At 46.1% G+C, this 18,340-nt stretch overlaps 1 protein-coding gene across 1 annotated transcript; it reads left to right on the top strand.

The window, feature by feature from the left end:
• Positions 1 to 10,690: 10,690 nt before the first annotated feature.
• Positions 10,691 to 12,293, top strand: LOC146073382 (uncharacterized). The gene has a single exon (XM_083180561.1). The coding sequence runs from the start codon at positions 10,691 to 10,693 to the stop codon at positions 12,236 to 12,238; it is 1,548 nt and encodes a 515-aa protein (XP_083036687.1). The 3' UTR covers positions 12,239 to 12,293.
• The last annotated feature ends 6,047 nt before the right edge of the window (positions 12,294 to 18,340 follow it).

Here is an 18,340-nt window from a genome sequence, read left to right on the forward strand (position 1 = left end):
TCACACGGAATGGTCATGGGACGGCCACTCGGTTGCAGTTGGCTGTCACCACTGGAAAGGACGGCTGCCGGGCTTTGGCCATCCCAACCAGTGTAAACTTCTGTGCGCGGCAGGGCTACTTGGCCGTGCGGGGTTTCGCCGCCCGGCGGCTGCCAGTGTGTGTGAAAGGGGCATTAGGGTGGCTTTGTGTCACGAAATGGGTGTGTGGAATCAGTCGTGACTGGAGTGGTCAGATGGTGGATTGATGAAGTGGTGCGGATCTCAGGAAGAGAGGCGTGACCAGCCGGAGATGGGTTAACACAAACAGGTTTATTGAAGGAACTCATATAACAGATAATGTAACCAGGATCAATACTTCTTGATTGGACAAATAATAACTAGATGCAAGTCTCTGATAAATAACAAGTAACAAAAGATAGCAGTCCTTTGCAAAAATAAACAAGATGGCAGTCTGTTCAAAATAAACAAGATATGTGCCGGTAGTTCTGGGAGGATAAGGCAATGTTCAGGATTTGAGTTTAGAGAAAAGGATACCTGAAAATTGGACAATTGGCTGACTGAAGATTGGACGATTGGATGACTGAAGATTGGACAATTGGATGACTGAAGATTGGACAATTGGATGACTGAAGATTGGACAATTGGATGAAAGAAGATTGGACAATTGGATGACTGAAGATTGGACAATTGGACGACTGAAGATTGGACGATTGGACGACTGAAGATTGGACGATTGGATGACTGAAGATTGGATGGCTGGATGACTGAAGATTGGATGGCTGGATGACTGAAGATTGGATGGTTGAATGATTGCAGATTGGATGGCTGGGATCAGGATACAGCTGAATGACAGGATTACTGGAAGATTACAGCAGAGACGTAGCACACAATAGCTGGATGCAGCTTGTAGCAGGCAGGTCAGGAAACTGGTATCAGGACAGGGTAGCGACTTGGTGTTGACACAGGAACAGTTGACGGAGATAACAGAACTGAAATGGCTGACTTGGCATATAACAAATAACTGAAGAAAACCGAGTATAAACACAGGAACTAGATGAGCAGGAATTTGACCATTTGTGGACCAGACCGGGAGCGCTGGACCAGCCGGACAAGCAGAGCCTCTGGGAGCTGAACGCTGAAGACTCACGCAGGGATTCCAGGAAGCAGGCTTGAACTGCACAGAACATCGAGCACATGCAGCAGGAAGACAAGTTGCTGAAGTCAGTTCTGCCTCTGTGAGCAGGATATTTATCCCCCCTGCCTTGTATTGATTGGAGGAAATGACAGAGGGCAATCTGCAATCTGAGGCAGGAATCCAGAATACTTCAGTCTGAACTAAACAGGTGAGCCACATGGAACAGGAGAGCAAAGGGTTACAGGTGATTCCAGCTTCTGCCAGGATTTCTATCAGGTGCAATCAATCAATGAACCAGCAATGCACAGACTGTCTGGCAGCCTGAATGGAGTCAGACTGAGACACAGAGCAGAATCACCATACAGGTAAGCTTGACTAAGCAGATCTGTGACATTACCCCCTCCTTCAGGGTGGACTCCGGACACCTATGCCAGAACCTTCTTTGGAAGGGAGCTCAAGGTTAACGACGATGCTTCTTCTTTTTCTTAGATGAATGCTTTGATTTTTTTGAGGAAGGTGAAGCTTTAGGTTCTGCAAAACAGGCACCAGAGAGCACAGGACCTCCCAGGAAGGGAGTGGCATCATAATCAGAATCATACTCTGAATTTGAGTCTTGGTCTAAGGTCAGGATTGAAGACCTCTCAGTTGAATTGAAACTCCCTGAAGGACCACTGAGGTAGCATGAAGCGGAAGATCCAATACATATGGTGGGTATTGACGGGGCAGATTGCTTTTCAGAAGATGATCCTGGAGAATTGGACAGTCCAGATGAACCAACACAATGGGTGGACATGGATGTGTACCCAATTCTAACGTCCATAGATTTGGGCATCAATAGACAATTTTTTGAAACCTTGGAGGTTCTAAGGCATTGTTGAGATGGCGCACAATCTTGGATGGATGGCAAAGAATGGTTGGTTTTGGCCACTGGATGACTTTTAACTGTAGTGGTGGAGGAATTCTTACAGGGAGTCTTTGAACCGAACCTTTCCACTACGGCCTTGGAGAAGGATGTCAGATCTCGAAGTCTGGAGTCGTTAGATTCATAAAGCGGACAAGCCCACTCCAAAGCTTCTCCTTTAAATGACAAAAACAGGTAACTGACGATGTTGGCTAGCGTGAGACCAGATGAAGGTTCGGTTTCCAATATAGACAAATATTGGTTCACCAGGGCTTCATAATGGACAAGATCCCCATCAAAATAGATGGGCGAATATTCTCTGCTTGAATCTTGAAATGGTTTTGATGGAATTGGGGCTTTGGAAGGCCTCAGCTGATCAAGAATCTTGGACTTTTTAGGAAAAACTGGAACCACGGAAGCCTCAGACACGGCGGGCACATTGAGTGTTTTGTGCATGGCAGACTCCTCGGATGCCTTGGGCAAGGCAGTCTGCACTGGAATAACTGGAACAGCCTCAGGCCCGGAGGCCAGGGCAGGTGTGTCCTCAGGCCCGGAGGCCAGGGCAGGTGTGTCCTCAGGCCCGGAGGCCAGAGCAGGTGTGTCCTTAGGCCCGGAGGCCAGGGCAGAAGTGTCCTCAGGCCCGGAGGCCAGGGCAGAAGTGTCCTCAGGCCCGGAGGCCAGGGCAGAAGTGTCCTCAGGCCCGGAGGCCAGGGCAGAAGTGTCCTCAGGCCCGGAGGCCAGGGCAGAAGTGTCCTCAGGCCCGGAGGCCAGGGCAGAAGTGTCCGACTCTCCTCCAGGGTCTCTGGTATACAGGACCCCCTCCTGGGACTGGACACTTGGAATTTCCCCCTCTTGGAGCTCGACACCTGGAATATCCCCCTTCTGGGACTGGACACCTGGATTCACCCCTACTTGGGACTGGACACTTGAAATCCCATTTTGGGGCTGGACACAGAAAGCCCTCTTCTGGGACTGGAGACTTTGAACCCCCTCTTGGGGCAGGAGACTTTGAACCCCCTCTTGGGGCAGGAGACTTTGAACCCCCTCTTGGGGCAGGAGACTTTGAACCCCCTCTTGGGGCAGGAGACTTTGAACCCCCTCTTGGGGCAGGAGACTTTGAACCCCCTCTTGGGGCAGGAGACTTTGAACCCCCTCTTGGGGCAGGAGACTTTGAACCCCCTCTTGGGGCAGGAGACTTTGAACCCCCTCTTGGGGCAGGAGACTTTGAACCCCCTCTTGGGGCAGGAGACTTTGAACCCCCTCTTGGGGCAGGAGACTTTGAACCCCCTCTTGGGGCAGGAGACTGTGAGCCCCCTCTTGGGGCAGGAGACTGTGAGCCCCCTCTTGGGGCAGGAGACTGTGAGCCCCCTCTTGGGGCTGGAGACTGTGAGCCCCCTCTTGGGGCAGGAGACTGAGAGCCCCCTCCTGGGGCTGGAGACTGAGAGCCCCCTCCTGGGGCTGGAGACTGAGAGCCCCCTCCTGGGGCTGGAGACTGAGAGCCCCCTCCTGGGGCTGAAGATTCTGGACCCCCTTCTGGGGCTGGATACAGCAGACCCCTTCTTGAGACTGGAGAGGCTGAACTCCCCTCTGGGGCTGAAAAGGCTGAACCCCCTCTTGGGGCTGGAGACGGGATACTCGTTCTGAATCTTTAGCACAAGATACCTCTGCTGGGGCTGCGGTATTGGACAACCCTCCTGAGGTTGATGAGACGGACACATGCTTTTGGGCAGAAAATCCTGAGACTCCACCTCCAGTAATGGATACAGGAACCTTCCCAGGAGCTCTGTGGACAGCAGTAAAACCGTGTTTGGCCAAGATGATCTTTGTTCTAGGGCCCCAAGTATTAACTCGGGTTTCTTTCTGAGCTGTAACGGGAGGAATCTCCCCATTTCTGGGCAGACGGAGAGAACAATCTTCTATGAAATGGTCTGAACCACCACAATAGAAGCACAGGTCTAGCTGCCTGCGCCGCTGACGTTCCTCCTCAGACAGCTGGGCTCGTGGTCTGCTTTGTGGTATGTCCTTACAAGGCTTATGAGAGGACTTCTCAGGAGTACTTGGAAGTGTAGTGGAAGTTCCTTTGCGCACAGTTCCACTGGAAAGGGGTACCAAAGAACTGTCCAATATGGCGGAGACTACAGAAAAAATTTTAGATGGTAATTCCTGTAGTTGATTCAGTAACTGGTGTAAAACCTTTAATGTCTCTGATTCTGGCTCTTTAAAGGTCCAAGCAGAACCAGATTGCAGATGGCAAAGTAACGGACTTATGACAGACCCACTGTCCGCAGAAGCCTCATCGTCCTCCTTTGGAGTAGCCAGGTAGTCAGGGGGTAGAGGTGAAGAGGCCAAATGACATGCGGCTGCAGATGTGACACGTGAGGATTCATTAGCCGGCAAGGATTGCTGCAGCTTGCAAGAACAACCAGAAAAGTCTTGCCAGAACTTTGTGAGTAAGAACTGAAGATCAATCTGTCTCTCCATGCTGGTACTGTGATCTAGACAACCCACACTTCTCACACTCTGATCACTGACCAAGTCCATGGGACTTCAGCAAACTGTCACGAAATGGGTGTGTGGAATCAGTCGTGACTGGAGTGGTCAGATGGTGGATTGATGAAGTGGTGCGGATCTCAGGAAGAGAGGCGTGACCAGCCGGAGATGGGTTAACACAAACAGGTTTATTGAAGGAACTCATATAACAGATAATGTAACCAGGATCAATACTTCTTGATTGGACAAATAATAACTAGATGCAAGTCTCTGATAAATAACAAGTAACAAAAGATAGCAGTCCTTTGCAAAAATAAACAAGATGGCAGTCTGTTCAAAATAAACAAGATATGTGCCGGTAGTTCTGGGAGGATAAGGCAATGTTCAGGATTTGAGTTTAGAGAAAAGGATACCTGAAAATTGGACAATTGGCTGACTGAAGATTGGACGATTGGATGACTGAAGATTGGACAATTGGATGACTGAAGATTGGACAATTGGATGACTGAAGATTGGACAATTGGATGACTGAAGATTGGACAATTGGACGACTGAAGATTGGACGATTGGACGACTGAAGATTGGACGATTGGATGACTGAAGATTGGATGGCTGGATGACTGAAGATTGGATGGCTGGATGACTGAAGATTGGATGGTTGAATGATTGCAGATTGGATGGCTGGGATCAGGATACAGCTGAATGACAGGATTACTGGAAGATTACAGCAGAGACATAGCACACAATAGCTGGATGCAGCTTGTAGCAGGCAGGTCAGGAAACTGGTATCAGGACAGGGTAGCGACTTGGTGTTGACACAGGAACAGGTGACGGAGATAACAGAACTGAAATGGCTGACTTGGCATATAACAAATAACTGAAGAAAACCGAGTATAAACACAGGAACTAGATGAGCAGGAACTGGAGCAGGAATTGGACCATTTGTGGACCAGACCGGGAGCGCTGGACCAGCCGGACAAGCAGAGCCTCTGGGAGCTGAACGCTGAAGACTCACGCAGGGATTCCAGGAAGCAGGCTTGAACTGCACAGAACATCGAGCACATGCAGCAGGAAGACAAGTTGCTGAAGTCAGTTCTGCCTCTGTGAGCAGGATATTTATCCCCCCTGCCTTGTATTGATTGGAGGAAATGACAGAGGGCAATCTGCAATCTGAGGCAGGAATCCAGAATACTTCAGTCTGAACTAAACAGGTGAGCCACATGGAACAGGAGAGCAAAGGGTTACAGGTGATTCCAGCTTCTGCCAGGATTTCTATCAGGTGCAATCAATCAATGAACCAGCAATGCACAGACTGTCTGGCAGCCTGAATGGAGTCAGACTGAGACACAGAGCAGAATCACCATACAGGTAAGCTTGACTAAGCAGATCTGTGACACTTTGCTTAATGGCTTGGAGGTTGAGAGACGGATTCTAGCCCAGAAGGGCCTGCATGCCTCCGTAATATCTACTATGACCCAGGTTAGAAAGCCTTTGGAGGAAATATGTTGCCTGGAGTGAGAACAAGACCTTTCTACATGCTGTTCTTGCAGACAGGTCTGGATTTGGGCCTACGTCTGGGATCGTTAAAGGTTCAGATTTCGGCCTTGTCTGTTTCCTTCCAGAACTGGACATGGTGTTGAATTTTCTGCAGTCATCATGGTTTGAACAAGAAAAAAGAGAACATGAAACAGCGCTGATCGCCAGATTCAAGATAGAATAAAACTACAATCAATAAAAATTTAAATGACAAATCTTGTTTTGTTAAGGTATATTCACCCACTGGTTCCACTTGGTGGCTGAAGGTTGGCTCTGATGCAAATGTCCATTCCTATTGGGCCCAATGGATATTGTGTACAGACCGATTCAGGTTCCTCTGTTCCTAGTTTTGCCTCTGGGGGATAGCACACCCCTCTGTCCCTTTTGTAGCCACAGGGGGACAGCCTCAACCCCTACCTCGCAAGACGTCTGTGTGGAGCATTTCTGGCTGTGGAAATGGCTGGTTCAAAGGAGGAAAACCTGGGAGGGTGTATGGTAATCCCTCGTTAGGTGGAGGACTGACAAATGAATGCTGTATAGAGCTTAGATGGTGTAAAAGCAGCAATTGTGGATCCAAGAGTTGATAGCCTTGATGCGTTTCGCTGCTTGGCCGCAGATTTTTCAAAAAGCCAGAAATCCTGCAGCCAACAAGTGGAACCAGTGGGTGAATATACCTTAACAAAACATGATTTGAAATTGTAATTTTTTATTGATTGCAGTTTTATCCTATCTAATTCATGCAATTGCATTATTAATATTAAAATGTATTAACCATTTGAATGCGGTGATCAACGCTGTTACATTTTTCGCTTTTTTCTTGTATGTTTTTGACTAAGGGGGCTACTACCCCCAGTAGCTTGTAATAGCAGCTACTTGGCATACCAACTCACCGCGGAGCGACCTCTCTGTCTTCGATATAAATCATGGTTTGAACCCCTGGCAACGACTGATTTGAAATACCCCAAGTGGAAGACACTAGTGCTTCTGGCCCTAGCCTCTGCTAGGAGAGTGTCAGAATTAGGAGCATTGTCGTGTAAGAGCCCACATCTCGCCTTTCACGAAGACAGGGCGGAGCTTAGAACAAGAGAGCAGTTCCTGCCGAAGGTGGTAACGGCGTTCCACCTAAACCAGCCTATTGTGGTTCTGACTAGCACTGCTCATCCTAATATCCCAGAATCCCTGGATGTTTTGAGAGCCTTGAAAACATATGTTAAAAGGACAGCTCACATTCATAAGACAGATTGCCTCTTTGTGCTCTATGATGCTGTTAGGGTTCTGAGGGGATTCCAGACAAGAGGTTACTGGGACAGACAGGCCACGATCCAACCATAACTCTGTTAATCCCTCCAGAGGCTATAGGCACCTGCAGAGCTAAGACTTCACCAATAATAGCCACGTTCAAAGGAGTAAATTAGGTACACTCCAACCCCGGTGCCACCTGGACTTGGCAAGGAAACAAGGTGCCTACCACCTCCAGAGCAGACAAGAGGATTGCTAACTAAAAACCCATAAACATGGAACAAAACAATAATGTGACAGAACTGTCCTCCAAAGGGGAATTCTCCAGCAGCCCAACGTACACTTGTTTTGACTAATGATCCCTAGCTAGATCAATTAGAAAGATAGTGAAGTAGGGAGCAAAGATACAGTTTCCCACCACACTACCCTGTATGCAACAATGCATTAAGATGTTAATAATTACACAATACTCCAACAGTTAGGCCTATACATGCAGTTCTGCAGCAAGATGTAATAATACGGAACTGGCTCCCAACATAACACTGAGGATAGTTTGTGGAAATACCAGAGAGACACCATATAAGTTTGCACATAGATAATACTGCAATTAGCAGAGAATACAAATGCCTAGATGGTACAAGGACACTTATCTCTGTACAGGTCTGGGTCAGGACATCAGTAGCCGGTAACAGGGGACAATAGTTTGTAGGGGAAAGAGAAAGATTTGCACAATAGATGCACACCAAAGAATGGATTTCCTGCAGAGGACCCTCTATTCCCCAGCATATTTAGACCCCTGCATCCCATATGGACTACGAGAAAAGGATTTACCGGTAGGTAATTAATATCCTGGTTTTTGTGGTTAAGCATTGCTTGCTGCTGTTTATGGCGTCTAGAACCTGCTGAAGTGTAATTTCAGGGGTCCTCGGTGGGCTGTTGCACTTGGAGGGGGTGGTATGTGGTGTGGTCGAGGATGTTTGTGAGTTGTTTCTGGCTTGTGCGCAGGCATATCTTTCTATCTGGGCTGCGGCTGTGGTATTGCAGATTTTCCCCAGTATAACTGCCAAGTGCGGTGCTGGTGTCTCCACACACACACACACACACACACACAATGTCAGTATTACATTTCTGTACCAGGGGACTTGGCTATCTTATTCTATGTCACTCCACAATGATGCTACAGTTGCTTTCTGCAGTTCTATTTTAATGGCAAGCTGAATTCTAGAGTTAGATCCACGAAGGGCTTCAGGATCCAGCACAATCTCGCTGGCAATCTCCCTTGGCAAAAAATACAATGTCCCACTCTGTCCAGATGGTACAACACAGAGCCCTCTAGCCCTCTGGTAACTGAGCCAACACTAAACTGATCTTATCCGCTGACAATAATCACTGACTATGCAGTTTAATAATAATGGTGCAGGTAAAGACGCAACTTATGCCCCGCAGCAGCCTCTTGGTAATAACACCTTCTCCTGCGGACTACAACAGCCCACCACTTCCAGGCGTCTGACGCTGTCTCCTGCTGGCACGACCACCTAGCTCCATACAGAATTATGGTTCCTGGCGGCTGGTAAGCAATGTGCTCATTCAGCCTCACAGATGACCACTGGGCCTTCGGCTCCCATGAATGGCAGCTCGGGGGAGCATTACACAGCAGCGGGTGCAGGTATTGTCTGCTTTCCAAAGAAATGGACAGACACCTAAGTGTCTGTGAGGGGCGCCTGTATGGGCGGTTAGGCCTGCAGCAATCAAATAAAGGGATTGTCAGTCCCTACAAATAATCACAGAAACAAGGGGGGAAGATTGCGCAGAATTGATGACAGAGCAAAAAATTGATAAAAAAGTAACAATACTAGTTTATTAAAACATACATTTAAGTATATAGTGCAATTGCATGGGGAAGGGGTTAAAAATGTGAAAATTGGGATAATGAAAAAGCTGCGTCCAGTACTGGAATATATCACCTTATTCTCTGGCAAGTGAAGAGGAAGATTGTGGACATTTAATAAGTCCTCCTTGACACTGGGACATGAAATCCTTGGTACAGAGTGTCCTCCAAATGGGAACTGTGATGGTAAAGTCCTCTTAATGGATTCTCTGTATAGTGAGGTACTGCTTTGAACCAAAAGTGAGTACCTTAGAAAGGTGGCATCCCTTCAAACGTGGGTACTCCGAAATAGAAGTGGGTGGATAAGTATCCCGGTCTTGTTCTCCTCTGAAGAAAAAAGAAAAGCAAGAAAAAAGAAAAATTGCACCTTTCTTCTTCAGAGGAGAACAAGACCGGGATACTTATCCACCCACTTCTATTTCGGAGTACCCACGTTTGAAGGGATGCCACCTTTCTAAGGTACTCACTTTTGGTTCAAAGCAGTACCTCACTATACAGAGAATCCATTAAGAGGACTTTACCATCACAGTTCCCATTTGGAGGACACTCTGTACCAAGGATTTCATGTCCCAGTGTCAAGGAGGACTTATTAAATGTCCACAATCTTCCTCTTCACTTGCCAGAGAATAAGGTGATATATTCCAGTACTGGACGCAGCTTTTTCATTATCCAAATTTTCACATTTTTAACCCCTTCCCCATGCAATTGCACTATATACTTAAATGTATGTTTTAATAAACTAGTATTGTTACTTTTTTATCAATTTTTTGCTCTGTCATCAATTCTGCGCAATCTTCCCCCCTTGTTTCTGTGATTGTCTGCTTTCCCCTCACGTCGATGTCTGCCGGTGCTTCCCGCCCTGCAGCTATCAGGATGGGAATATCAGCCAGGGAGCTCTTGCTTCTACTCCAGGACAGGCCAACCTGTGGCTTTCCAGATGCTGTGAAACTACAAATCCCAGCATGCCTTGCCACAGTTAAGCGCCCGTATAGCAAAACTGTGGCAAGGCATGATGGGGTTTTTAGTTTCACAACATCTGGAGAGCCACAGGTTGGCCAGGCCTGTTCTACTCCCACACTGCCAAGGTCATGCCCCTAGTGCTTGCAACGAATTTTAATAAAAATATGCTCGGCTCTTACAATCCCGCTATGGCATGGCAGGACTAGAAGGACTGTTTAACGCACAAGGAGGGATGTATGTGGACACATCTGTACACGAATATATAATCAGTGACTGATACTTGCTATTGTGTATACATATATGTCTTATACAATAAAAGTAGTGTTATCCTGGTAACCATTATACTTTTATATATCATCTTTCTTACAGGACATATAAGGAGCAGGATTCTAACTAAGACGACGTGGAAAGGGACATTGTTCTCCGATCAAGCCAACTAAATACATCATCTCCTTAAACCTCAGGAGGAGGGAAAAAAGCAATTTTATTTTCTGGATAGAAGAAACCTTCAGCAACTAATTTGTTTCTCACCTCATACATGATGAGCCTCAAAGGAGAGACACCACATGTGTGCTCTGAGTGTGACAAAGGCTTTACATATAAATCACATCTTCTCAGACATCAGAGGAGTCACACGGGAGAGAAGCCATATAAATGTTCTGAATGCAGCAAATGTTTTTCCCAGATGGTTAAGCTTGTCAAACATCAGAGGAGTCACACAGGAGAGAAGCCATATAAATGTTCTGAATGCAGCAAATCTTTTTCTGATAAGTCAATGCTTGTTATACATCAGAGGAGTCACACAGGAGAGAAGCCATATAAATGTTCTGAATGCAGCAAATGTTTTTCGCAGAAGCCACATCTTGTCCGACATCAGAGGAGTCACACAGAAGAGAAGCCATATAAATGTTCTGAATGCAGCAAATGTTTTTCTCAGAAGTATCAGCTTGTGAAACATCAGAGGATTCACACAGGAGAGAAACCATATAAATGTTCTGAATGCTGCAAATGTTTTTTTCAGAAGTGGCATCTTGTCCTACATCAGAGGAGTCACACAGGAGATAAGCCATATAAATGTTCTGAATGCAGCAAATGTTTTTCCCAGAAGTCAAATCTTGTCCTACATCAGAGGATTCACACAGGAGAGATTCCATATAAATGTTCTGAATGCAGCAAATGTTTTTCACATAAGTCACATCTTGTTGTACATCAGAGGAGTCACACAGGAGAGAAGCCATATAAATGTTCTGAATGCTGCAAATGTTTTCCCAAGAAGTCGGAGCTTGTTATACATCAGAGGAGTCACACAGGAGAGAAGCCATATAAATGCTCTGAATGCAGAAAATGTTTTTCCAATAAGTCACATCTTGTCACACATCAGAGGAGTCACACAGGAGAGAAGCCATATAAATGTTCTGAATGCAGCAAATGTTTTTCCAATAAGTCACATCTTGTCCTACATCAGATGATTCACACAGGAGAGAAACCATATAAATGTTCTGAATGCAGCAAATGTTTTTCCCATAAGTCACAGCTTGTCATACATCAGAGGAGTCACACAGGAGAGAAGCCATATAAATGCTCTGAATGCAGCAAATGTTTTTCACATAAGTCAGATCTTACCGTACATCAGAGGAGTCACACAGGAGAGAAGCAATATAAATGTTCTGAATGCTGCAAATGTTTTCCCAAGAAGTCAAATCTTGTCACACATCAGAGGAGTCACACAGGAGAGAAACCATATAAATGTTCTGAATGCAGCAAATGTTTTTCCAATAAGTCACATCTTGTCCGACATCAGAGGAGTCACACAGGAGAGAAGCCATATAAATGTTCTGAATGCAGCAAATGTTTTCTACAGAAGTCACAGCTTGTCCTACATCAGAGGAGTCACACAGGAGAGAAGCCATATAAATGTTCTGAATGCAGCAAATGTTTTTCGCAGAAGCCACATCTTGTCCGACATCAGAGGAGTCACACAGGAGAGAAGCCATATACATGTTCTGAATGCAGCAAATGTTTTTCCCAGAAGACACAGCTTGTTATACATCAGAGGAGTCACACAGAAGAGAAACTAAAAATGCTGTGAATGCGGGTAGAGTGTTACTAGAAAGACAATACTTATTAATCCCCTGAGTCACTCTGAGGGCCGAAATGCAGCGTATTTCATATATAATTGAGGTAACTTGTAACACCACAATATGCATGCAATGGATACATTTTTTTTCCTAGTGTGAGAAGTGTTATTTATAAATCAGTCCTGATAGTCTGGAGCGGTCTGACAAGTGGATTTGGGGGCACTTTTTCCCTGGGACGAAATGTCTGTTAGGAACTAGAGCTGCAATATAACAACATTCAGTGACGATGGGGCTGCTGGTACTGAGCTCTGTAATATACAGCTGTTCTGCTGGTGCCGGTACTGAGCTCTGTAATATACAGCTGTTCTGCTGATGCTGGTACTGAGCTCTGTAATATATAGCTGTTCTACTGGTGCCGGTACTGAGCTCTGTAATATACAGCTGTTCTGCTGGTGCCGGTACTGAGCTCTGTAATATACAGCTGTACTGCTGGTGCCGGTACTGAGCTCTGTTATATACAGCTGTTCTTCTGGTGCTGGTACTGAGATGTGTAATATACAGCTGTTCTACTGGTGCTGGTACTGTGCTCTGTAATATACAGCTGTTCTGCTGGTGCCGGTACTGAGCTCTGTAATATATAGCTGTTCTACTGGTGCCGGTACTGAGCTCTGTAATATACAGCTGCTCTGCTTATGCTGGTACTGAGCTGTGTAATATACAGCTGTTCTGCTGGTGCTGGTACTGAGCTCTGTAATATACAGCTGTTCTACTGGTGCCAGTACTGAGCTCTGTAATATACAGCTGTTCTGCTGGTGCTGGTACTGAGCTCTGTAATATACAGCTGTGCTGCTGGTGCTGGTACTGAGCTTTGTAATATACAGCTGTTCTGCTGATGCTGGTAGTGAGCTCTGTAATATACAGCTGTTCTGCTGGTGCCAGTACTGAGCTCTGTAATATACAGCTGTTCTCCTGGTGCAGGTACTGAGCTCTGTAATATAAAGCTGTTCTGTTGGTGCTTGTACTGAGCTGTGTAATATACAGCTGTTCTGCTGGTGCCAGTACTGAGCTATGTAATATACAGCTGTTCTGCTGGTGCCAGTACTGAGCTCTGTAATATACAGCTGTTCTGCTGGTGCCGGTGCTGGGCTGTGTAATATACAGCTGTTCTGCTGGTGCCAGTACTGAGCTATGTAATATACAGCTGTTCTGCTGGTGCCTGTACTGAGCTCTGTAATATACAGCTGTTCTGCTGATGCTGGTACTGAGCTGTGTAATATACAGCTGTACTACTGGTGCCTGTACTGAGCTCTGTAATATACAGCTGTTCTGCTGGTGCTGGTACCGAGCTCTGTAATATACAGCTGTTCTGCTGGTACTGATCTCTGTAATATACAGCTGTTCTGCTGGTGCCGGCACTGAGCTCTGTAATATACAGCTGTACTGCTGGTGCCGGTACTCAGCTCTGTAATATACATCTGATCTGCTGGCGCTGGTACTGAGCTCTGTAATATACAGCTGTTCTCCTGGTGCTGGTACTGAGCTCTGTAATATATAGCTGTTCTACTGGTGCCGGTACTGAGCTCTGTAATATACAGCTGCTCTGCTTATGCTGGTACTGAGCTGTGTAATATACAGCTGTTCTGCTGGTGCTGGTACTGAGCTCTGTAATATACAGCTGTTCTACTGGTGCCGGTACTGAGCTCTGTAATATACAGCTGTTCTGCTGGTGCTGGTACTGAGCTCTGTAATATACAGCTGTGCTGCTGGTGCTGGTACTGAGCTTTGTAATATACAGCTGTTCTGCTGGTGCTGGTACTGAGCTCTGTAATATACAGCTGTTCTGCTGGTGCCGGTACTGAGCTCTGTAATATACAGCTGTTCTCCTGGTGCAGGTACTGAGCTCTGTAATATACAGCTGTTCTCCTGGTGCTTGTACTGAGCTGTGTAATATACAGCTGTTCTGCTGGTGCCAGTACTGAGCTATGTAATATACAGCTGTTCTGCTGGTGCCAGTACTGAGCTCTGTAATATACAGCTGTTCTGCTGGTGCCGGTGCTGGGCTGTGTAATATACAGCTGTTCTGCTGGTGCCAGTACTGAGCTATGTAATATACAGCTGTTCTGCTGGTGCCTGTACTGAGCTCTGTAATATACAGCTGTTCTGCTGATGCTGGTACTGAGCTGTGTAATATACAGCTGTACTACTGGTGCCTGTACTGAGCACTGTAATATACAGCTGTTCTGCTGGTGCTGGTACCGAGCTCTGTAATATACAGCTGTTCTGCTGGTACTGATCTCTGTAATATACAGCTGTTCTGCTGGTGCCGGCACTGAGCTCTGTAATATACAGCTGTACTGCTGGTGCCGGTACTCAGCTCTGTAATATACATCTGATCTGCTGGCGCTGGTACTGAGCTGTGTAATATACAGCTGTACTGCTGATGCCGGTACTGAGCTGTGTAATATACATCTGTTCTGCTGGTGCTGGTACTGAGCTCTGTAATATACAGCTGTTCTCCTGGTACAGGTACTGAGCTCTGTAATATACAGCTGTACTGCTGATGCCGGTACTGAGCTCTGTAATATACAGCTGTTCTGCTGATGCCGGTACTGGTATTGAGCTCTATAATATACAGCTGTTCTGCAGGAGCCGGTATAGAGCTCTGTAATATACAGCTGTTCTGCTAGTGTAGGTACTGAGCTCTGTAATATACAGCTGTTCTACTGGTGCTAGTACTGAGATCTATAATATACAGCTGTTCTGCTGGTACTGAGCTCTGTAATATACAGCTGTACTGCTGGTGCCGGTACTGAGCTCTGTAATATACAGCTGTACTGCTGGTGCTGGTACTGAGCTCTGTAATATACAGCTGTTCTGCTGGTGCCGATACTGAGCTGTGTAATATACAGCTGTTCTGCTGGTGCTGGTACTGAGCTCTGTAATATACAGCTGTTCTGTTAGTGTAGGTACTGAGATGTGTAATATACAGCTGTTCTGCTGGTTCCGGTACTGAGATGTGTAATATACAGCTGTTCTGCTGATGCCGGTACTGAGCTCTGTAATATACAGCTGTTCTACTGGTGCCGGTACTGAGCTCTGTAATATACAGCTGTTCTGCTGGTGCTGGTACGGAGATGTGTAATATACAGCTGTTCTGCTGGTTCCGGTACTGAGATGTGTAATATACAGCTGTACTACTGGTGCCGGTACTAGATGTGTAATATACAGCTGTTCTGCTGATGCCGGTACTGAGCTCTGTAATATACAGCTGTTCTACTGGTGCCGGTACTGAGCTCTGTAATATACAGCTGTTCTGCTGGTGCCGGTACTGAGATGTGTAATATACAGCTGTTCTGCTGGTTCCGGTACTGAGATGTGTAATATACAGCTGTACTACTGGTGCCGGTACTAGATGTGTAATATACAGCTGTTCTGCTGATGCCGGTACTGAGCTCTGTAATATACAGCTGTTCTACTGGTGCCGGTACTGAGCTCTGTAATACACAGCTGTTCTGCTGGTGCCGGTACGGAGATGTGTAATATACAGCTGTTCTGCTGGTTCCGGTACTGAGATGTGTAATATACAGCTGTTCTGCTGGTGCCGGTACGGAGATGTGTAATATACAGCTGTACTACTGGTTCCGGTACTGAGATGTGTAATATACAGCTGTTCTGCTGGTGCCGGTACTGAGATGTGTAATATACAGCTGTTCTGTTGGTGCCGGTACTGAGCTCTGTAATATACAGCTGTACTACTGGTGCTGGTACTGAGATGTGTAATATACAGCTGTTCTGCTGGTGCCGGTACTGAGATGTGTAATATACAGCTGTTCTGCTGGTGCCGGTACTGAGGTGTGTAATATACAGCTGTTCTGCTGGTGCCGGTACTGAGGTGTGTAATATACAGCTGTTCTGCTGGTGCCGGTACTGAGATGTGTAACATACAGCTGTTCTGCTGGTGCCGGTACTGAGGTGTGTAATATACAGCTGTTCTACTGGTGCCGGTACTGAGGTGTGTAATATACAGCTGTTCTGCTGGTTCCGGTACTAGATGTGTAATATACAGCTGTTCTGCTGGTGCCGGTACTGAGATGTGTAATATACAGCTGTTCTGCTGGTTCCGGTACTGAGATGTGTAATATACAGCTAGTGGAAGTTGAGTTTGCACATCTATGTTGCTAATGCCTCGCGATCATCATGTTCGTCATTTAAATACGCTGTTTTCGTAGTTTAGCTTAATGAAAGAATCAGAAATTGATTAATGGCGATCGTGATGCATTACTTACAATCATTGTGATATTCCTAACACATTCACATTATGTATTTTCATAAATGTTAGGATACTGCAGTCATATTATTGTTTGATATTGCTAGAATCACCGTCACAGACGCAACCTCACTAGACCACCTGGTACTGAGATGTGTAATATACAGCTGTACTACTGGTGCCGGTACTAGATGTGTAATATACAGCTGTTCTGCTGATGCCGGTACTGAGCTCTGTAATATACAGCTGTTCCACTGGTGCCGGTACTGAGCTCTGTAATATACAGCTGTTCTGCTGGTGCCGGTACTGAGATGTGTAATATACAGCTGTTCTGCTGGTTCCGGTACTGAGATGTGTAATATACAGCTGTACTACTGGTGCCGGTACTAGATGTGTAATATACAGCTGTTCTGCTGATGCCGGTACTGAGCTCTGTAATATACAGCTGTTCTACTGGTGCCGGTACTGAGCTCTGTAATACACAGCTGTTCTGCTGGTGCCGGTACGGAGATGTGTAATATACAGCTGTTCTGCTGGTTCCGGTACTGAGATGTGTAATATACAGCTGTTCTGCTGGTGCCGGTACGGAGATGTGTAATATACAGCTGTACTACTGGTTCCGGTACTGAGATGTGTAATATACAGCTGTTCTGCTGGTGCCGGTACTGAGATGTGTAATATACAGCTGTTCTGTTGGTGCCGGTACTGAGCTCTGTAATATACAGCTGTACTACTGGTGCTGGTACTGAGATGTGTAATATACAGCTGTTCTGCTGGTGCCGGTACTGAGGTGTGTAATATACAGCTGTTCTGCTGGTGCCGGTACTGAGGTGTGTAATATACAGCTGTTCTGCTGGTGCCGGTACTGAGGTGTGTAATATACAGCTGTTCTGCTGGTGCCGGTACTGAGATGTGTAACATACAGCTGTTCTGCTGGTGCCGGTACTGAGGTGTGTAATATACAGCTGTTCTACTGGTGCCGGTACTGAGGTGTGTAATATACAGCTGTTCTGCTGGTTCCGGTACTAGATGTGTAATATACAGCTGTTCTGCTGGTGCCGGTACTGAGATGTGTAATATACAGCTGTTCTGCTGGTTCCGGTACTGAGATGTGTAATATACAGCTAGTGGAAGTTGAGTTTGCACATCTATGTTGCTAATGCCTCGCGATCATCATGTTCGTCATTTAAATACGCTGTTTTCGTAGTTTAGCTTAATGAAAGAATCAGAAATTGATTAATGGCGATCGTGATGCATTACTTACAATCATTGTGATATTCCTAACACATTCACATTATGTATTTTCATAAATGTTAGGATACTGCAGTCATATTATTGTTTGATATTGCTAGAATCACCGTCACAGACGCAACCTCACTAGACCACCTGTTTTCATTAAGACTTGTCAAAGACCCACAGGCACGCCTTCTGTTCTACATGCAAAGATGGGAATTTAGGCCCCGGAAATAGGAAAATTTTACCAACACTGACAGTGATTTTGGGGGTAGCAAATAAGCTAATATTATACCACTGGATCAAGCGATCAGCGCCGTCCATAAGGGAACTGGAAACTATGATTGGTACTTATGTAGTATCTGGGCTGCCGATTTTTTGATTGTATGCCTTAAGTTAAGGCATACAATCAGATGCGATGCGATGCGATATCGCATCGCATCGCATCGCATCCGATATCGGATGCGATGACCCGATTTTTCCATAGGAATCAATGTTAAAATGATTCCTATGGAAAAATGGGTCCTTTTCATACCCCTACTATCCAAGTGGGCATGGAGTTGGATATAAACCTGTGGCGAGCGTAGCGAGCCACCGAGCCCGAAGCGTGGCG

This window comes from Crinia signifera, chromosome 4 (genome assembly GCF_055691185.1).
Source record: "Crinia signifera chromosome 4, ASM5569118v1, whole genome shotgun sequence".
NCBI classification, from domain to species: Eukaryota; Metazoa; Chordata; class Amphibia; order Anura; family Myobatrachidae; genus Crinia; species Crinia signifera.

Coding starts and splice junctions, on each gene's coding strand:
- LOC146073382 (XM_083180561.1), top strand. CDS start 10,691: ATGAGCCTCAAAGGAGAGACACCACATGTGTGCTCTGAGTGTGACAAA.